The sequence below is a fragment of the Phoenix dactylifera genome, chromosome 17 (genome assembly GCF_009389715.1).
Source record: "Phoenix dactylifera cultivar Barhee BC4 chromosome 17, palm_55x_up_171113_PBpolish2nd_filt_p, whole genome shotgun sequence".
Taxonomy (NCBI): domain Eukaryota; kingdom Viridiplantae; phylum Streptophyta; class Magnoliopsida; order Arecales; family Arecaceae; genus Phoenix; species Phoenix dactylifera.
Window position 1 is genome coordinate 15,534,685 of NC_052408.1, and position 21,400 is coordinate 15,556,084.

At 39.8% G+C, this 21,400-nt stretch overlaps 2 protein-coding genes across 3 annotated transcripts; one reads left to right on the forward strand and one right to left on the reverse strand.

Annotated features, from left to right (window-relative positions):
• The first annotated feature begins 4,104 nt into the window (after nt 1-4,104).
• On the forward strand, nt 4,105-7,717 carry LOC103705504 (protein WALLS ARE THIN 1-like). Its single transcript, XM_008789236.4, has 6 exons — nt 4,105-4,461; nt 4,748-4,810; nt 4,909-5,025; nt 5,116-5,533; nt 6,992-7,143; nt 7,232-7,717. Exons 1-6 carry the CDS (start codon nt 4,253-4,255, stop codon nt 7,431-7,433), a joined length of 1,161 nt encoding a protein of 386 aa, XP_008787458.1. The 5' UTR covers nt 4,105-4,252; the 3' UTR covers nt 7,434-7,717.
• A 6,878-nt stretch (nt 7,718-14,595) lies between these two features.
• LOC103705503 lies at nt 14,596-21,296 on the reverse strand. Of its 2 annotated transcripts, XM_008789235.3 has the most exons (6): nt 20,266-21,247; nt 20,083-20,152; nt 19,884-19,999; nt 18,861-19,788; nt 15,113-15,415; nt 14,596-15,003 (listed from the first exon to the last, which is right to left on the reverse strand). In XM_008789235.3, exons 1-6 carry the CDS (start codon nt 20,504-20,506, stop codon nt 14,925-14,927), a joined length of 1,737 nt encoding a protein of 578 aa, XP_008787457.1. In that variant the 5' UTR covers nt 20,507-21,247; the 3' UTR covers nt 14,596-14,924. The 2 variants fall into 2 exon arrangements, with proteins under 2 accessions (XP_008787457.1, XP_026659840.1); XM_026804039.2 differs by lacking the exon at nt 14,596-15,003 and having other exon boundaries at nt 15,265-15,444; nt 20,266-21,296.
• Between the last annotated feature and the right edge of the window lie 104 nt (nt 21,297-21,400).

Sequence of the window (21,400 nt, forward strand, 5' to 3'; positions counted from 1 at the left end):
GCCGAAAGCGCCAAGAGAAGAAAGAAAAGGCCAATGCTGCTGCAAATTAAGCTGGATGTGCTGCCACCTTTGCATTAAACAATCTCTTTCATGTGGATCCTCATGAACACACAAACACCTCACCAACGAAATGAAACGAAACGAAACACAAAGCACCAGCCGAAGAAGGTTAAGAAAAGCTTTCTCACAGCCTGCACCAAGGAGAGTAGATGGGATGGATGTCAGAACTCGGGTGGAGGCTTTTCTTTATAGAGGCAAAAAGCAAGGGAATAGCAGGAGATTTAGATGCTCGACCGGTGCAATAAAAAATAAGGAGCAATGGGAGGCCTTTGGAGATATACAAATGATGGCTTGTCTCGATCGGGGCGGGCAGGCTGTCCCTTAAAGCAGGAGATCGGCTCGGCACCTGAACACGGCCGCAAGCGGATGCGAGGAAAAGAAGCCCACCCACGCCCGGGGAACGACAACTTTGGGAGTGGGAAGCTTGGTGGTACCATTAAACTATGGCTCCTCACCGACCTACCAAAGTGCTGCTGCTCTAGTTCTTGATCTTCGCAAAAGAAAAGAATAATAATAAAAAAAACAAAGGTAAGAGAGGGTCTAATATGTTGAGTTGCTTATTAATGACAAAGAACTTCTATAATATGTTTAATAAAAGTTGAATAATAAGTATTACCTTGCTATCAATCTAGTATAATGGACATTTTTATAGAAAAAACGCCTATTATTTATGATATTTACTACGATCTATATAAAATAATATTTTTAAATTTATTTTTATTATATATATAATAATTATTTAACTTGATAAAGTCTCGAAGAATGCTGCTAATTTTTAGAAGAAAACTAACATCTTTCTTTTTTTTTGTACATCGGCAGCTCACACTAGTCGCACGTTAGCACTATCATCTGAATCAAAAGACAAAATACTATATAGAGGTAGAGGAAAAGGAACAAAACGAGTTCATATAATATCTCTAGAATGATGAGCAGCAAAAGAGACGATTCAATTAGCAGCTCAAACTGATATCTCTAGACTAAATAAAAGAAAATAATTTTTATTTTGTTAACAATGATTTGAGAAAAATATATTATTGGTTAATCTATTATTCAACATTATTTAGTTAATCACTACTCTAAAGTGGAGTGAATATACAAACAAGAATCATTATTTTTGTAATAACGGTTATGGAAGGGAGCCGTTGTTAATTCAGGGATACAGGCCGTATTTGAAAGTTTGGCGATGTAAAAAAAAAGTGAGACCTCGCCTCGCCCTCCGAGGTAATTTTCATGATTTCCACCAAACGGTGGCGAGCCAATAAGGGAACAGGGATACTTGAAGCGTGTGATTCATTCTCTAACAACGACAGTTAAAGCGTGTGAATTCTCTCACTGAGAAGAGGGAGAGGGAGAGGGAGAGGGAGGGAGAGGGAGAGGGAAAGGCGTTGGTGATCGAGTGTGGCAATGGATTTTAATCATGAACTGTGAAGGCCATTATGATGCGGCTCCAAGGCTGCTCTCTTTTCGGCTCCTCGAGTATTTTAACTCCATCCATACGATATTGTATTGTCCTGCGATTAAAAAAACATAAGTGGTGTAGAATGAGGTCCCTCTAGAGGTCCTTAAACTTTCGGCATTACACACAAGATTGTCATTGTATGAAATCATATATATTTGGACATGAAAATAAGTGGTGACGATGGTATCTTTATTAAGAACTTCAGGCTTATTTGATTTACGGAAAGAATATTTTTCACCAAAATATTATTTTTGAAAAGTTGATTTTTGAAAATATGATGTTTGAAAAAATGGTTATATCATGTTTGGTTGATTATGAAAAAACAGTATATTTCAGAGTGGCTTGTGTTTGATCGAGATCTATTTTTTTTGAAAAAATATATAAAATATCTATTATACCTTTAATAAAAGCAAAAACTTTATTCATGAATTTTAATAGTTTAATAGCAGTTTTGAAAAAAAAAGATTCTAATTTCCAAACGATGAAAAAGTAACTTTTCTATGTCTCTCATGGATTTTTCTTTTCTATAAAATATGAAAAATTTATTCCTATAGAATGTTACCTTTTCATCTCTTTTTTTTTTTTTTTGAAAACTCCAACTAAATGAAAAGTCTTTCTTCATTTTTCGTTGATCACAATTTTTTTCTCTCTTTTTTCGCTAACCAAACGAGTCCTTTATGTAGATTTGCTTAGCTAGTTCATCATTGTAAATTTACAACCCTATAATATCAAAACTGATAATATTTTTTTATTATCAAAAATATTTATCTTTAAAGCTAAAGAATTTTTAGAGCATACGATCCCTAAATATGATATATTGATGACTTAAGCTTATTTGTCTTGTTCCATACCATATCTTGTCATCAATGATGGTCAAGAACTTAGTCGCTAGAGCTGCTCAGCATTCCACTTTATTATCCATCATAAATCAGTGTCCAGTGAGATAATGTCACCGTTGGGTGACACATATTCAAATACTAGTCAGGCCACCATCTTTGAGCCTGAACTACGCTTGACACATTATGGACATTAGTAAAAGGCAAAAGAGATGGATATAGTGTTGATTTACACTCCTACTCATGGATAGCACGATGATACTGCAATCTAGATTACACGAAACTCTTTTAAAGCTAATTACAAAATATGAAATGTCTAGGAAAGAAAGAATCTATTTTTACTTAGAAAAAAAGGAGTATTTCTTTTGAATTTTAATAAAGGAAGGACATAAAAATATTGGGCTTTTCCAAATGTAAAAGTTAAGATTGTTTAACTTGATTCAACTATAATTTAGGGTTTAGCATCTACAAAGGTGTTTACTATGGAGTAAACAAATTATACAATGAGTTGCTCATCATGATAATCTATCTATTTATCTACATATCTCTCTCTCTCTCTCTCTCTCTCTAACACACACACACACACACACACACATATATAAAAGCTTTTATACCATTGGTGTACGGTCACAAGTAACTGCTACAAGATATAGTAAGCTATTTTTTTATTTTTTTAGTAAATTTGAGCTTTGATATTATGTTAATTAACTAATTAACTCATATTTGAAGTCGATAAGGAAAAGATCAATCATGGAAAGTTATAGTGGAGTATCATGCGGCTGCCACAGCCATAAGAAGACAAAACTATATCTATATTAATGACTACCATGGCTATTAGACAAGATATATAATAGTGAGATAAGTTATATTTATGAGTTATTCTAAAATATATTCATATATCATGAAGGGACTCCCAAGAAATTGATGCTATTTGATCAATCAGTCTAGTCTTGATTGGTTGGCATTTCTCTTCCAATAAGTTTCAGAGTCCAAAATCTATTGAGCTTCCAGTAAGTTTAGGGTACAAAACCTAATGGACGACAACCCCATCATGTTGTTTTCTGAAAAGAGAAAAAATAGCGATCCTACCTGGCTCATATAATTAATGCTCCAATATCTTTTGTCTACAAGTTCATGAATATTAAGCATCTCATATAACAACAGTTTAAAGCCAATAATCTAACACTACTTTCGTTATGATATCCTATTAATTTTGACAACCATCTATATGACGTTATATGTATCTTCATGGTGATGCCTTCAAACTCTTAGGATGCTGTATCATAAAATATTATTTCAAAGCATATATGGGGGCTCTTCTTGACCCCCTCGTGCGTGCTATCCTATTCTCCTCCTCAATTATCATCATCAGTGGCATGGCGCCGGCAAAAGGATACGATCGGCATCCCCCCTTAGTGCGCTCGTTGCTATCTTGTCTGTCGGACCTGTAAAGAGAAATACGCACTCGCCTCTGTTTCATACGCTGCAAAATATCTACTACCACACCATACTTATAATACATAGTTGCACCAGAATCTCGCCCTCTCTCTCTCTCTGTGTGTGACTACATACTTGAGTGTTTGTTATAATGCGTGAAAGAGAAAAGAAAGTTTTTACCCCAAAGAGAGAGAGAGAGAGAGAGAAAGAAGAATGTGGGAGACAACCAGAAAACAAACTGTTGATATAACGTCTTTTTAGAGGGTGACCGTGGGGGCTACTCCACACTAACATAGGCCAAGCCCCACGCCTTCCTTATGCTCCTTTCCTCCCTCTCTGGCACATATTTAGACACCCCCACTACTCCTCACTTCTCTACATCCTTCCTTCACCCCTCCGCACTCTATTCTCTTCCTCCCTGTCTCTAGTCTCTTGTGGTGGTGGTGGTGGTGGCGGAGAGATGGCGGATGATGCGGGGAAGAAAGTATGCGGCGTGCCGGAGAGGGTGCAGCTGCATGTGGCCATGTTGGCCCTGCAGTTTGGGTACGCAGGGTTTCATGTCGTCTCCCGGGCGGCCCTTAATATGGGGATCAGCAAGGTGGTGTTCCCCGTCTATCGGAACATCATCGCCTTGATCCTCCTCGTGCCTTTTGCCTACTTCCTCGAGAAGTAAGATAGCTTTTGCAAGCACGTCCGATTCTTATTTTGACACGCGATTCCCTATTTTGAAAAACTGTCCTCAGTTTGCATGAGCTTAAACTATGTGACCAGAATATTCATTTTACGTTCTCGAACTCAACATCGATTTTAGAGAGTTGACGTCAGTTTATGAGTCGGTCATAAACCAGACAAACCATATATTGATTCATGAAGATGACATACAGATGATAAGACTTGCCTCTTAAAGTTAATTAAGATCCTTATTAGCTCTCGTTCCGCTGTTCGTCTGTAACAGGAAAGACAGGCCACCCATTACACTCAACTTCCTCGTTCAATTCTTCCTCCTAGCGTTGTGCGGGTACGTAAGATCAGAATACAATTATAAACTGCTCTCTATTTTTGTTAATAACTCAGTTCTGATTTAGAGATCTTTCTTTGTGCGTTCCTCCATGCAAGTATAACTGCAAACCAGGGCTTCTACCTACTAGGTCTTGACAACACCTCCCCTACCTTCGCCTCCGCCATCCAGAACTCCGTCCCCGCCATCACCTTCCTCATGGCCGCCCTCCTCAGGCAAGCCCACATCACCTCTCTCTCTCTTTCTCTCTCGATCAACTTGTAATCTCCTCAACACGTAACATTTTCGATCCACTCTGCTAACAGGATAGAGAAGGTCCGCATCGACCGAAGGGACGGGATTGGAAAGCTGACGGGCACGTTAGCGTGCGTCGCAGGCGCGTCGGTCATAACACTGTACAAGGGCCCGACCATCTTCTCGCCATCTCATGCCCTGAACCAACCTAGCCCTCGCTCCACGCCGACAATGCTGTGGCTGGGTGACGCCCAGGGGAAGAACTGGACACTTGGTTGCTTATATCTCATCGGGCACTGCCTGTCGTGGTCGGGGTGGCTGGTGCTCCAGGCGCCGGTGCTGAAGAAGTACCCGGCGAGGCTGTCGGTGACCTCGTACACATGTTTCTTCGGCGTGATCCAGTTCTTGGTCATCGCAGCCTTCATCGAGAGGGATGCCGAGGCCTGGATCTTCCACTCTGGCTCCGAGCTCTTCACCATCCTCTATGCGGTAAAATTTCTTTCTTCTTTCCTTCCATGGCCTGATCGTCCTCTTTTTTTTTTCCTTCTTGAGCTGTGGGGCCAAAAAATAAAGGGGAAGAAGAGGGGTGCGTGGCTCTTAAAGCACGATGCTTTGAGATTCGTGCATGCTATTGGCCTCGCTGCTGTCGTCTTCCTCCTCCATGAGTGCATCCGTTGATAATATTAAAAATCTCCGAAGAAGGACTGAGACAATTACGAAAGGGTTTAGAAACTGGGAAGAAAAATAGCACGTGTTAACTCCAAGGATTTGTGAAAGAGAACACGAACTCAAGGAATGTCGGAAGTCTAAATGACTGTAGCAGAATAACTTTGGACTAAAGATTAACCTTGTTTATTTCATTTTTTATTTATTGATTACTGGGGTAAGCATGGTCATCTCCTTTTACATTTACTAAACAGTGGAGATAGCCCGGTTAGACATTCCATATTGCAGGCGAAACCACCAAGTACCCTTCCATGTAAGTGGAAAAGTGGAAGGGAAAAGCTTTCGAAGAGGTTCCGATATTATATCATTCTTTAGAATCTTTAGTAGAGTCGGTTAAAGCTAACTTTGCATATATATATATATATATATATATATATATATATTCTTTTTAGAGGTTAAATATAAGACAGGGTGCACAAAGTTCAACCTAGTGGTCGACATAATTGATGAACATGACCTTTCCTTCTCATTTATTCTGCCCCCTTAATATTTTTTTATAACCATTTACAGTTGATTAGGCTCCATTGAACTTAGTTGGAGGGAGCCACAAGCACATCATCAGGAGAGGGGAAGTTCCTTTCCTTCAGTCATGCCTATATTGTTTCAATAGATAAAAGAGACTGTATTCCCTCCAAACCGAATAGAAGAGAGCGAGATGAGCACAAAACAGTTGGATATATATCATCCCTGTTTCCTTTTTTTTTTTTTTTTTATACTCATATACTTATATTGTAAATACATCCAAAAAAGTCAAAAAATAGCAAGTTAATTTCGAAATGCTCTAAGTAGCTCCCTCTTACCAACTTAGAGTGGTCGACCATATACGAGGCCACTCAATCTACAGCTTCATTGATCTTTTTGAAAATATATTTAACCTGGAAGGCAACGCGTGCACATCTCATGGTGTATTTAGAGGGAGCATAAGCCAACAAACTCATCTCCCTGACATCATGGTGTATTTCCCGGACATGTTAGGACCACATACATGGTCACAACAATTTCCTACGATTCTTTGCAACATAGCAAGTCTCTCAAGCTATGAAGCCAAAGTTGATATATATTGGTGGAGTCATTTTTTGGCACCTCTATGATTCTCAAAATCTAATGATATTAGTATATCGATCTATGATCCCGACAAAAGGATTTCTAGTCACAGATGGAATTCATTACGTATATTAACACAGACAGCTATGCTAACATAGTACATGAGTTCCAATGCAGGGATTCATTGCTTCAGGGGTTGCCTTTGCGGTTCAAATATGGTGCATCGACCGGGGTGGTCCTGTCTTCGTGGCTGTTTACCAACCGGTCCAGACACTTGTCGTCGCTATCATGGCTTCGATTGCTTTGGGCGAACAGTTCTACCTTGGAGGGTACAAACCTATCCTAATTAAGGCATAATACCAGTGACACATGCAGTTATAACACTTAGAAGCTTATCTAATTCAACCCATCGTGCAGGATCATTGGTGCAGTACTGATCATAGCCGGACTGTATCTGGTCTTATGGGGGAAGAGTGAAGAGAGAGCATTTGCTGCAAGAGAGGCTGCCGTCGTGGTTTCCTCCACTGGCGAAAATGATGGAATCAGATCAACGACTCCCTTCAAAGCTTCTTCCATTACTCAGCCACTGCTGCCGCCCTCGTCGCCGGAAAATGTGTGAGAGAATGCCCCCCTGGAGCAACCGTGGACTAATTCTAGTGTTATGCTGTGAAGAAGGAAAGAACAGTGTGTGCTCGAGAACAAAGGGTTAGATATGTTCTCTCAAGTTGCGTAGGCTATCTATTACTTAGGTTGATGGGGAGTGATCAGCGTGTAAATTAAAGCTAGCTAAGACCCATGGGGTTTGGTTTGTTTGCTATTGTTCTTAATTTCCTCCTATTGCTTGTACGTTGTAAACTTGCGGAAGAGAATCCTATCATCTATTTTGTCTTTTAGCCTGGTAAACTTTGGTAGCAAAGGAGATGCATTCAACGAATATTCATGCCAAGCCAAGTCACTAAACTGCTTTCCTACTATGCTCACAAAAGAAAAGGATGGTGATACCTCAAGGAAGAGTTTTTAGGGTCGATTACTTTATATTAAAGAAGAAAAATAACAGCCGCGAGAAAGCATGACCTTCAATTATGGCATCAAAGTGGAGGTCCCAGAAGGCCTCAGAGTCGCCTATAGTCTCTATCATATCATGCACGACCCACTGACTTAAATAAGCTGTGCTGGTGCTCTCTTTCTCCAAGCTTGCCATGCTGCAGTTCTTTAGCTTCCATTACCTGGGAAATTAATTAAGGGTAACCTTCTTCCCTCGTCCCCAAAAGCAGGGCGTGCAAACTTTTCTCTTTCCTTGCATGGAATTCAACTTCAGCACCTTCTACGGACCTAGCAAGTTTCAGTCACTTTTTACCAGCAATCTGTCATAGGTTTAGATTAGACTGTATGCCATTCTCCTATGTTAGTGTTCTACCTAATTAAAATGAGTAGAGCAAGAAAGTGGGTAGTGGCGACAAGAGTACGTAGCTGTTCCAGTGTTCACATGAATAGATGAGGAGAGGAAGAGAAAGAAAAGAAGGGTCTGAGAAACAACAAACTGGTGAACGGTAAGCCCCAAGGGCAGTTTCCCATTCGGGTCCCCCGCCCATGGGCAAATGCACTCCTGACCCACAACTGAAAAGACGTACACCACTGACCCATGACCTAACTCTGTTCAGCTTTTTCAACATATTGGCCAAATGCAAACTTGGCTACAACCCGGCATTTGGACGCCTTCATTTGGAGGACGTTCCCGATTCAAACTCTGACAGGTGTTTCTCCAGTTACCTGATCTTGGATAAGTATCTCATATTGATGGCAACCCTATAATTCTTATCAAAAAAATAGTACTGGTTACTTAGTTTCTGCCTTAAAGATCGCGTGCCTGGTGACAAGGTACTTAATTTCGCAAAAGAATTTCCACACAATACATGGAATTTGGCATATTGTGTGCTGTTTTAGTATTGTGGTTACATGGCATACTAGATACAGATAACTGGCTCAACATTCTTCACAGGAGGGTCACAAAAGCTATTACTCAGTTTCAGGTCTGATGGGGTCACCCACTGGTTTTCATGTAAAAATAAAAAAAATTAGAGATACGAGTCTCATCCAAAGTATAAAACAAACAATTATTGATCGTTATTGTTTATCTAGAATAGAAGATTTTTTCTTCAGTCAATAGCATGGATATAGAGTTAAAAAAGATTTTTTTTTTTAATTTTGCAATGTAATCACCATGTTATAATGCTTACAACGTAAATATATAGCAGATGCTGTGGATAATACAATGCACAAAAGGCACCATAGCTGTTATCATGGCTTTTGTTTAAAATCAAGCTTAAAGCTCCAGCATAGCAGGTGACCAAAAGACTGAAGCTGGAGGCTGCCAGTGCTGAATAATTCTGAAGAGGCCCACCAGAGGAATTGCTGAGCAGAGAGTTCACCGTGGCCCTCACCTATCATGGATTTCGGATTCCACTTCTCTTGCTCAAGAATGGGTAGAGATACATGAACATGGAATAAGCCTGATGCTCATTTCTTTTTCTGAAAATAACTGATGGGAAAGCAACCAATCATTTCAACAAGAGGACCAAAAATTACTCATGTCAAGCACTCGGAGAGATACCTCTCCATTTTCAAACAGAAAGCCTCGTTCAAACGCTAAAAGTGTATTCTGAGTGATAAGAAAAGTAGGATATGAGTGAACCTGGGATAAAGGCAATGTTTGGTAATTAGCAGTTCTAGACTTTATTCTTGGGTGGTACGTCCCTGAAAAAGTCCAGAACTGGATATTATAGTGCAGATAGCTCTCTCTCCCTTTCTCTCTCTTTCTCAAAAGAAAAAAGGGAAAAAAAGAAAGAAAAGAAAAGCAGGATGGGAGTTAGGAGTTCCTCCTCTCTCTGAAAGATCTCTCTCAAGAGAGGACTGACTTATCAAAACAGCACTAGCGGAAAAATGGCTTTGAGAAAAACCCAAGGAAGCTTGCAAGTCTACCAGTTGTTTATGGACTTAATGGAATGGGCCTTATGCCCGGCATCCAATGCTTAAAATAAGATATTGATGTCTTCCATGACATCTTGGATGTGCATCAGGGTAATCGGGGAGCTAGAGTTAGGCATCCTCTCTTGACTGCTGATTTGTAAAACCAATAAATACCAGCAAGTCTAATACCTAATTTTATTATCTTTGCTTCATAATCAACTGCAAGCCACAATATACTATGAAAGTAAAGATGCTTCCATAATGTTGCTTTACGTGGCACCTTCAATGCCAGTTGGGTCATTATGCTAAAAATCATGAACAACACTTACCAAGCTAGTAATGGCGACATCAGATGGGTTTAAGGAGACCCTTTTATACTCTGAACTTATGGACTTGAGTACAATTCACAAGAGGAATAACTGCCTCTGATTCTAATTAGCTCAGAGATCATTAACAATGGAACCTCCTAAGCTACTCATCAAGCCAAGCAGGCAAAATCTGACTTCCAAAGGTCCATCTAAACTGGAATAAAGAGGCCTTCATGAATCGCCCTCGGGTCCTTTCATTATTCGCATCACTGCACTAGTTTCTGAATTTAATATCAGCTCAGCTTCAGCCGCCACCTCAACCAACCTCTACACAGCCCAACTTGTCCTCAATACCGTGCAGATTCTACCACAGATATATCTTGAAGGCACTGATCAAGTCTGGAATTGGATAATTTAATTACGATTATGGAAGGCCAACCCTCTGTCAATAATCAAAGCAGTGGCTGAACTATATTAGAAAGGAACAAAGGGAAGAAATGTTTCACTGTGATCCTACACATATGAGATACAGGAGAGATGGGAAATTCTTGAAGGAAAACAAAGTAACATCCAAGGTCCGCCGGACCAAGCCGACCGCCCGATTCAGGCAATGCCGATCCGATCCAATGCGAAACCGAGTCAATTCGCCTAATACATTCAGTTCGAGCTCTATATTGGCCGGAACCTCTATCGTGCCAGCCATAACCGGTCCTTTACCAACTGGAACCGGTCAGTAAGTGTCCGACCGGCCGGAAAAGCATCAGGTGTCTATTGGAAAGGCCGAAAGCACTAATATAGTACTATTAGAGAGGGGCACTAAGGGTAAGAATGTAGCTGTCCAGCATACCAAAAAAGAAAACAAACCTAATAGAGAGTGTCGAGGAAGAGTTAGTACACTCAGATTCAGAGACCATGAGCAGCAGCGATGATAGTTATGGTGGTCATGGATCTGCCGGCCAGGAAAAAAGTGGAGGACAGCAGACTACTGTTTATCAAACATAGCCACAGAGTGGTTTTCGATTCACCGATGAGTCTCAATTTACGCATGCTACATAGGATAGGAACCACAATAAACGATCTAGTAGAGCCCACGAGAATACGATTGCATATAGGAGACGGGTTCCTCAAGATCATTTAGGAGGACATGATGCAGCTGCAGATGATCTCGCACGTGGAGTAAGATCCATAGAGTCGTATATTGGATCCTATTACCTGTAGCCACAAGTAGTCTATGACCCATACGGATATCGATATAGATATAGTGCATCTGAAGCATCTTCCGATGGATACTACACTACGCAGCTCGAAGCATCTTACGTATTAGATTTTGCTGCCGGTATATTCTGATGGATCCCTCCACAACTATATTATCAGCCAGAGGACATCTTTCAGAGTCAGAGCTTCAACGAGAGATCCGAGAATACTGATAAGCTAATGCGTGTTCCTTATGCAATGAACATAAAATACTACAATATTGCTTGATTAGAGGGGTGAGCTAATGTGCCTCCTGATTATGCTAATGATCTAAATATCTACGAGAGGCATCGCTACTCGATCCGATTTGAGATATCGATATATATGTTGGATTTTAAATGTATATAATTGATTGTATTATTTTTTAATTTTCACATCACTACTTGATTTAAAAATATTTTATGTTGTTTATTTTATGATTTGTATCATTTTAAAATAATAAGATACATCATATAAGTTAAATCGAGATCATAGAAATATCAAACAAAATATTAAATTAGACTTAAAATCATTGAAAAAGTTCAAAACGAGTTATTACCAATTAAATATTCCTGAAAACTCCAAAAAAAAATTAGGCATGCCGGTCCGTACTGGTTCAGTATGGTACCGAACCATACTAGGCGTCAACCGGTACGGATCTCGGTACCGGTTCGGCGGATCTTGGTAACATCTAACACATGGGATTAGAGAAGAAGATAATGATTTTTTGATAGTATAGCGAAGAGGATAATGACTTGATGACCTACCTAGAGCAATATGAGAAAGTTTCATGAGGCGACACCTGTAAAAAAAAAATGACGGATCTGCATTATGTAAGAAAAAAAGTTCTACGAGATTAATATGAATATGAATCTGTTGCAATATTCCTAAAAAAGAAAAGGGGACGTTTGTACACCCTCAAGAGGTCATATCATTATTCTGTTTTTTAGTTCTGGATAAGATGGTCATACCACCAACCATTTTATTAATCAATGAAATGATACAAAAGAGATTACCCACATGGATGCTAGCAACAAAGAGATCTTATCATCTATCAAACTGGGGCAGCTATCAAGTTTTTTAATTTAAATTCAATCATGATTGAACCAATTAGCTTGGTCATATTCTGCACCAAATATACATTGTCTTGATGGAGTGCGAAGCAATCATCATTGGCCCCTGAAGTGGGTAAACATTTGGTTTGTACAGTCTATCCTCTTAGCAGGTTTGCCTATGAGACATCCTTTTTAAGACCATGTGTTTGAAAGAGACAAATATTATGAGGAAGACTGGTTTATGTAGTCCACACTAATTGCGGTTCATGGTGGTGCTGCCCTTATCCCAAGGGCAGACCCCTCATTTCATATGACAGCCACAGTGTCAGCAATAAAACATATTTTTCTACAAACTCCAGATGCAGGTGGCTTAACAATGAAAAATATCTGGTCTAATGTCTGAAAAGACAACTGTGACAGGAGCATAATGATAGAAGTATCACAAGATACGAACTCGACGAGGTCTGATGAGTGGTTGGTTATGTAACAGAGTCATATACCTCTAACCAGAATTTCTCGAGAATTGAAAAGAAAGAATTCATAAGAAACAGCTAAGAAAGAGCAACAAACATCCGGAAGTTAATGATGCTGTGAGACCATCTCAGATATCATGCCAGTCATAGAACCAATATTTGGATGCCACCAGTTGCTGAAATTTAACAGAATTCTAAATTTATGCAATCATCTGAATATGTTGATGTGCGAAACTTTATTCCAAAACAAAGTAACTATACATTGAACTCTCAACTTTGAACCACCAATAAAGAGTTAGTTGTTTGTCTGTATTTACCCTAAACTAAAGGGAAGGGTCTTAAAAACCTGAACCCTGATGTGGACAGGATTTCGTTTCCAAGTCTCTGGTAGAACTACCAAAAGAGTTTTCCAACATGTCAAGTCCTTCATGCTAGGGCTTGTTGATGGTTCGATAATTTGGGTCAATTGTCAGGTTCAATGTTTGCCTGAATCTATGGGGGCATCTAGGTTCTTTTGCTTATTATAATGTGTTAACTAGGCTCATTTAAGACTGGAACCTAAGGAATTGTTGATCCTATCCAAATCCAACACAGAAACTGACTATAGAAATCAACTCAAAGGACCTTGACTTGGGCACACTCTGAAACCAAGGAACTTGTAATCTAATAACAAAGTTTGATTTGCATTTGTGGTGGGTAAAAGCTGAAATCAGAGCCAGTTAAAATTTTTTAAAAACTTTAACTCATACTAACTAATGAATTAAAGTAAGGGGTTCTAGAAACTGGTGATTGTTCAAGTCGGTAATAAGTGAACACATGGACCAAATCAAGTGCTATAGGGATAAATTTGCCACTAAATTGTGGGGGAAGGGTTATCTCCTAATAATTCTGCAGTCCATATGCTTTTAAAGTCCTTAATATATGCAATCTGTTTTGATGTTCCATAACACTTTTCTTTTTTCAGGGAGTTCCAACTCACGTTATTAGTAATCAGATCAATACAATGAAATGTCTAAATGCTCAAGCTGGCCTTCAATCAAACGCTTTTATGAGTTTAATCCTTAACATATTTCATTTTAAATCCCAATGTTTGGTAAACAATGAAATGCACATTTCTCAATAACTTGTAACAACCTGCAAATATATAAATCCCTGTATCCACAAGATTCCTACATAAAGCTCCTGTTACAGCAAAAATATGAGGAAAAGAAATACTACCATCCCAATGTCTACTTTGTTTGTCATTTCTAAGCAACAAGAAGAACCCAAAGAAACTTAACTTTCTCCAAGGATTAAAGGGAACATTTCATAATTAAATTAGAACCCAATTGGCATAACCCTAAATTTTCTCACAATTGGAAGCAGAGCAAAACATAATGGAACCATGTAATAGGGGGAAAAATAATGGACGCCAAGATAGCAAAAGAAATTGTTTACAGCTTATGATCATCCATCAAACACCAGAGCTAATAATCGTCAAGGTATATAAAAGCATACACTTATCATTTGTACCTCTCTTGGCAGCATGAGATCATTATCAAATGTTGTAGAACCAATTTGATAACCTTCCATGTTTTATAAGGTATTCCTTGGAAATGAAAACTTTGCTATCTCATGAAGTAGCATTTAGTTTTAATGTAATTTCCAATCAAATGCCTAAAGATGGCCTGACAAAGCACAAAATGTATCCTTTTCAAGAATGTTACCTATAGTTACAATGTGAACATACAGCTTGTGTAGGCCACTAAAACCAATAAAGAATCCAGCTTACCCATTAAACTGAACAGAAGTATATTGATTGCCAAATAAAGGACCTTTACACTTGGAAGGAATCTTAAAACCAATAAATGACTAATGAAACAATGCCATTGCCTTGTGGGCAGGTAATTGATGAGGTAGTAAAGGTTGTAGGAAGAAAATGACCCAAAACTACCAAAATAAGTCATAAATTGAATGAAACGACACTCACAGCTATTTCAGAAATTACAAACAAACCCCATTCCATGGTCAGTTGTGAAGATAGCAGTAGACAAAGAAATGAGAATTGTGATATATATATAAAAATACTGGCTCCTTATAGTGAACCAGAGCTATCTTCACTATCTTCACGTAGAGATCTAGATTGAATTATAACCCGAGCTCCAGAATTAAGCCTGCAGGAATAAAGAGAAAGAATTCTAAATCAAAACTAGAATATAAAAGGAAGAGCTAGCAACCATTGCATATATCTAGTGGTGAGCAAAGGAGGGCAATATAACTTAACTTTCTTCAATCTTGATCACCTTCTCCTTTTCATCTTTGAAAGATTCTAACCTCATAGACGATCCTTTGACTGGGGAAGTATCAGTGATCATTCTACTTCCAACTTTCGATGAGTTGAGAGGAGAGGGTTTGCTGCAGTCTGGCCCAGCTGAAGAATTGCTTGCATCCGAAATAGGCGATGCCATTCTTTCATTCCTGGACTGCTTGTAGGATGTGATTTTGATTGTCCGTGGGAGGCATTTTGAAAGTTTTGAATCCGCTATGTTTTCTTTGTCCCTCTCTGAATCAGGTGTCTTGCAGCTCCTGTATCTTTCAGATCTCCTTAGTTTACACTTTACATATACAATCGAAAATTTCCCAAAATGGAAAGAAGACACATCAATTCAGCAAAGTCTAAATGCTCAAATTAGGGGTAAGGGGAATAAAATATTCACATAAAAAAGGAGAAAAGAAAAGAACAGAAGAGGCTTAGGTGGTCCTACAATACAAACATAAAATAAAGCACGATAAACCTAACAATTGATGGGAAAAAGTTAAACTTATATATTCAGATTTTCAGGTGGCAAGCGAAACCACAGAAAACCCCTCAAAAGTATACATGCATAATCATGCACAGATATAACACAAACACACACAGACACATAAAAACACTCAGGCAGCTTTCAAGATTTGAAACTAAGTAGGCGATTAATCGAGAACAAGACAGTACACTACTGTGCACTGCCAACCGCAATTCCTTCCTGAAAGGTGTGGATGATAATATGATTTAGCAAATTAAAGCTTGTCAACTATCAGAATATATGGTCTTCATGCCAAGTCATTCTGATTTCATGCAAACTACTCTGCTTATATCCACAACACCAACAAATTTCACCCCTAATATCGAATGGCTCTAGGCACCAAAAAGCACACAGGCAGTACCGCAGTACACCTCTCTGAATTTACTTCCACAGCACCAAGCACAATCTCTATGATGAAATAAAAAGTATCGATTAGATTTGGCTTATTTCTATTAAGCATTGAGAATTTATCATTAAAGAAACAATGTTTTCAGCTGGGTGAGATTTTCTAACAATTCATCAATAACCATTCACGTGTGGAGTAGGGCGTTCTGCTAAGCTTTATAGATGGGTGTTTTAGAAGCTCATGCACATCCATCCATCTCCACTTCAAAATTGTGTGAATGGTGGAGGAGCTGTTTTCGTCCTTTGGGGAAAATATCCAATTTGAGACAAAACCTACAGATCCCTAATTGTTAATGTTGGCCATGAAATTGAATCTCAGTATAGAATTTGAAATAAAAGATCTGGAATGAGGAAAAGAAAATCTAGATATCAAATCCCAAGAGGAGACAAAAGGCAGATTGCATTTGTCCTAAGAGTACATCAACAATTCAAGTGTGATTTGAGAGGGCTACACAAAGCCGAAAGTATGATAGGTGAGAGTTTGTGTCCAACATATCCAATGCAAGCACATTTAAGCTTCTTGCTTGCAGGACAGAAATTAGAAAACATGCACAGCTTTGTCTTGAATACATATAAGGTAGATCTAAAGATATTTGGGAAGCATATCCAAAAAATGCTTTGAAGGATGCATTGGTATTTGACAAGATAGTCCAATTAAAATTTCTTTAGTTCGATTGTTGATGTGTATCACTGGCATTGAATATTGACAATAACAATCAACCATGGGTACAGATCTCGCCCTGGTTCAAGGACTCATAAACTAGAAGGCAGTGTTCCAGTAAACTATGATTTTGTTTGATATATAGATAGAGATCATAGCTGCAACAGGAGTTGTGAAGAATTTTCTAATATTAAGGTCTTATCAATTATTAGAAAACATGGCAATATTTGTAATCTATTATAACTAAGGTTTGCAATCTTGATACTGGACCTCGTATCGGTGCCCTATTGGTACACATGGTACAGGGGTCGATTCAGGGTACCGACATTCAGTATTCCCCCTATACCAACTATCAATTCAATAAGCATAAAGTACATTACATCCATTACAAGACAATACACATCAAAACCGAGAACCTTGATTATAACCATAGCAGTGTTCAGATAACGATAAAGTTTGTCTGCCATATACAAAGTAATCATGTTGGTTTTTGGTACAATACAGAGACCACAATCTATAAGTGAATACAGAGTTTAGTTAAAGAAGCTAACATGATAGACCTGCAAACATGTTAACAAAGTATCATTCCATTAGTAAGCTGGAGCCCTAGCTGGACTTGGTATAGCTTAAAGAACCTTTTCAAAGTCACAGTGGAGATTCTTTGTTGGATTTCAGAACCACCAACCAGGATGGAGAATGTAGACCAAATGTGGCTTGAATCTGTCATACTTGAATAGCATAACATCAAAGAACAAATATATTTTAAAACATGGTAGATGAGGATCTAAGGAACACAATGTATATTATTATTGTCCAAATCTTAATTGTTGTTCAGCTAGACCTGTTGGTTAGGATGTAAAGAATCCATGTTCATCACTTGATATCCACTTCGAAGTGGTATGATCAATAAATATTCTCACTTCTAGAGGGGTATGCACTGGAAAAAATGAAAAAGTTATCAGATAGAAAACCATTGAATACCTCTTTTTCCAAGCCAAACCCCATAAAGCCATTGTTTGTTTCTATCAGTCTCTACTTATCAAGGTTTCAAATACAAGTACCAAACCTGTGCCCCTTTTTTTTTGCCAAAATGGTAGTACCTCGTACGGACACAGTTTGAGTTTGTGTCCCAAACTGACACACTGTGTACAGGTACCGGAAACCTGCCGGAACAGTACTGTTCGTACCACCCCGTTCCCATAGTATTTGAATTTTGCTTGTTATCCTTCTTTGGGAGTGGTTTTCATTGACCTCTGCATAGATCTGAACCACTGGCATAACAAAAAGGTAACAATACTAAGCTCCTTACCTGCTTCCATTGATATTTTATCTAATATAACAGGTAACTACATTCATCTAGAAATATTTAAAAGTGAAGAATGTAACTCCTGAACCCCATATAATAATAATCACCAATGTACAGCTTTTGCATTTTGAATTTGTGCATTTCGAATTTGTGGTTGCGTATGGGTTATTTGATCAACATTCTGTGACAGGTAACATGCAGAAGAACTATCAAAAGATTTTAATATGATTAGCATAAATAGATAAATCCGTTGAAGAAATGATGCAGGAATGGAAATGAACCGGTTCCTATGACAGAACTGTATTTACTCGACTGAATAAACAGTGGCTAAGAAAGAAGGTCCAACTTTTGTTATATTTTACAGGAAAATCAGTCTTGGGGACCTCCAAAGGATCCAAAATATTCAAATGCCTTTAGCTTCATTACCAGCATCAAAGGCTTTTTCCCTCTTTTTTGACATGGACAAACAAACTAAACTATGAAGAAATATGCTTACATCACATAAGTAATCCCAAATTCAAGATCAATGCATTGATAACCGTACAACCAGAAAATTTCTTCAAGGAAAAAAAGGATCCAGATAATTATGTAACATTGTGTAACCAACCAATCTGTAAAGTGGCATTCAAGTAAATTCCAGAAGAAACCTATTTATTTGAGCAATTCTTAGGTTACCAGGGATGCAGTTTATCGAGATAGCATTTCTGGACAGGACGACCTTTAAATTACAATCCATCACAGATTTAAAATGTCAGGTAACAAAGCATCCACAAACACAACATTCAGATAGAAAGGCCTGTTAGCATCAACAATTACCTGTCCTCATCAGAGGAAGAAGCTCCCATTTCCTCCTTGTGCTTCTTATCTTCAATCAAGGTCCTGCCAAAGTACTCCTTCTCTTCCAGCCGCAGCCCCGGCGCCCTCGAATTGTCTGACCGGCAGTCGAGCTCTCCCAGCACCATTGGATTGGAAAACATCGGCAAGGTGAAGTTAGCTTGAGTGAACCTCGGCCGGTATGTCGGCACGAAACCGAAGCTGTGGTGGTGGCCCTTCACAGAGATCGACCCGCACGAGATCAGCTGCATCAACAAATTCGTCGCCTTGAGCTTCGCCCTCATGGGAGCAAGCACTTCCTCGTCTTCAATTATCCTAAAACTTTTCATCCTGGTAGCTGCTTCAGCCCTTATTAAATTCTCCAATGTATCCATCTTCCCGCCTAAAGAAGAAGCGACGGACGAGGTCAGCGGCGGTGAAATCTCATCTCTGCCGATCTCCAACCTCTCCTTAGACCGCGGGCTCCGGTTATGACGGTGGCCGCCAATCCCATCGAGTTCAGCACCAAATGAGACATCCTCCGTGGAGACGCCGGCGGTGCGGGTATTCGGTCGACGGGCCTTCCCTCCACCATTGTCATCGGTTTGGGTGGCAGCATCCTGAGCTCCAATTGGCTTGAAGATCCGGTACTCGGCGAGGCTCGGGGAGCCCATCTCCGACGAAGGGGTAATTCTGCCGCCGGGATCCGGGGAGAGGTTCCCGGAGGAGCCCGGCCTGGCAGGCGACAGCTCGCCTTCTTGTAGGGGCGGCGGCATCCGCGGGTACTGGGAAAGCTTCGCCTCCTTGACCACTGTGGGGGGAGAGGAGGAAGAGGAGGAGGCTTCGTGGGTTCTATAAGAGGTGGGGGATTCTTGCTGAGGGTGCTTCTGGTTCTGCACCTTCGGGTCGCCAATGCCGCGGTGGTGCCGATCTAAACAAACAATCGAACATGTAGTTATTCTTCCATTTTAACCACCTCATGCAATTCCAAAAAAAAAAAAAAAAATTGGGGAATTGTTTTGGTACCTGGAGGGGACTGATCCAGGAGCTCGGAGCCCTTGAGGACATACTCATTGTTCTGGCCCGGGAGTACCAGATCGTCCTCCGAGAGGTCGTGCCACACAAATCCATTCTTGTAACTCCTATTAGGTTATTCCACGCATCAATTTATAACCACAAGAACTCAAAGTTTCGGTTTTATATCATCTGGGTTTCACTGCGTTACCTCTTGCAAGACCATGAATACATGGAAGCCATTCGTTTTCCTCTTAGCACATTCAGCCTATTGATCACATCTACCCAAAAAAAAAAAAACAAACAAACAATACAAAGAGAAACTCAGCATTATGAGAAACATAGATCCAAAATTGTCCGCAAATTTGGACTCTTTTGTGTCGAATACACTGACCTCTGAGGTAGAGACCTTCGAGAGAGGAGACAGGAACTTCAATGAAGTGGGGGTGCTCAAGGTGGCGGTTCCGGCAAAGATAATACACCACCGGGATCTTTCTACCCTGCTGCTGCTGCTGCTGCTGCTGCTGCTGCTGTTGGTGTTGGTGCTGGTGGTGGTGTTTTGGTGGTGGCTCCACCCAAACTTTGGTTCTCTCTGGACTAGTTTGGTTTCCATATCTTCTAAGTCGTCCTTCCATTCTCTTTCTACCAAGTTCCTGCAAGAAGGGGATTGGAGTTCGAGGGAGAGGAGTCTCCTCTTCTATTTGTCTACTATATTACTGAGGTTGATGGAGGTGGGAGGGAATTCTGCGCGGCTGTCGAGAGAGAGAGAGAGAGCAGAAAAGGAGGAAGACTGGTTCAAGGTTCAACTACCATAACGTGACAGCCAATGGAAGTACCACACTGTAAGCTCCTGTTGTTTCCCATCCGCGGGTTTGGACATATTAACCGATTCCAGATGATGATCAGATGGCAGAGCGAGATTTACGGAAAGCGTGCCATGTTAAACAATTAAACGAAAGGAAACCGGGAGGAGACAGCTGAAGTTGGGAGGGCGAGTGGGGAAAGAGAGGGGAAGATGGGCAAGTTGATGGAACCACACAGAGGGGGGTGGGGGTTTGAAGGAGCAGAAGAATCTAGCGAGTTAGCAATTGTATCTTTTGTAGTGGAGAAGATTCTGGACCTGGCATTCTGCTGCTTTGCCTCTGTCCTCCCCCTTTCTTTCGCAGACACATGCACACATTGATATGGATGGAAAGACTTCCACTACTGGGATCATTGGAAATAAATAGTTCATGGGACATGGCCCATGTAATTCCGCTATCTTTTTAACATTAATTCTCTCCTTGGCTTTCTCATTCTGTTTCTGCTTGTAGGGTGAATTTGATTCGTGACCGAATTTGGAAGGGATAAATATGAAAATCGGAATGATCATATTTTTCGACGAATTTAGTTCGTAAGTAGATTCAGGATTGAGATGATATTGGAATATTAAGTGAGATTCGGATTGGATTTTAAGGGATTGAAGCATTCTCATTCATTTTTTGAATCGAAGTGGAACTCTCTCCAATCAAACAGCCGGAATGGAAATC

Coding starts and splice junctions, on each gene's coding strand:
- LOC103705504 (XM_008789236.4), top strand. CDS start 4,253: ATGGCGGATGATGCGGGGAAGAAAGTATGCGGCGTGCCGGAGAGGGTG. Junction 5,026..5,115: donor CTCATGGCCGCCCTCCTCAG/GCAAGCCCACAT, acceptor CTCTGCTAACAG/GATAGAGAAGGTCCGCATCG. Junction 5,534..6,991: donor TCTTCACCATCCTCTATGCG/GTAAAATTTCTT, acceptor GTTCCAATGCAG/GGATTCATTGCTTCAGGGGT.
- LOC103705503 (XM_008789235.3), bottom strand. CDS start 20,506: ATGGAAGGACGACTTAGAAGATATGGAAACCAAACTAGTCCAGAGAGA. Junction 20,000..20,082: donor TATTCATGGTCTTGCAAGAG/GTAACGCAGTGA, acceptor ATAACCTAATAG/GAGTTACAAGAATGGATTTG. Junction 15,416..18,860: donor TCTTCCTCTGATGAGGACAG/GTAATTGTTGAT, acceptor TGAAAGATACAG/GAGCTGCAAGACACCTGATT.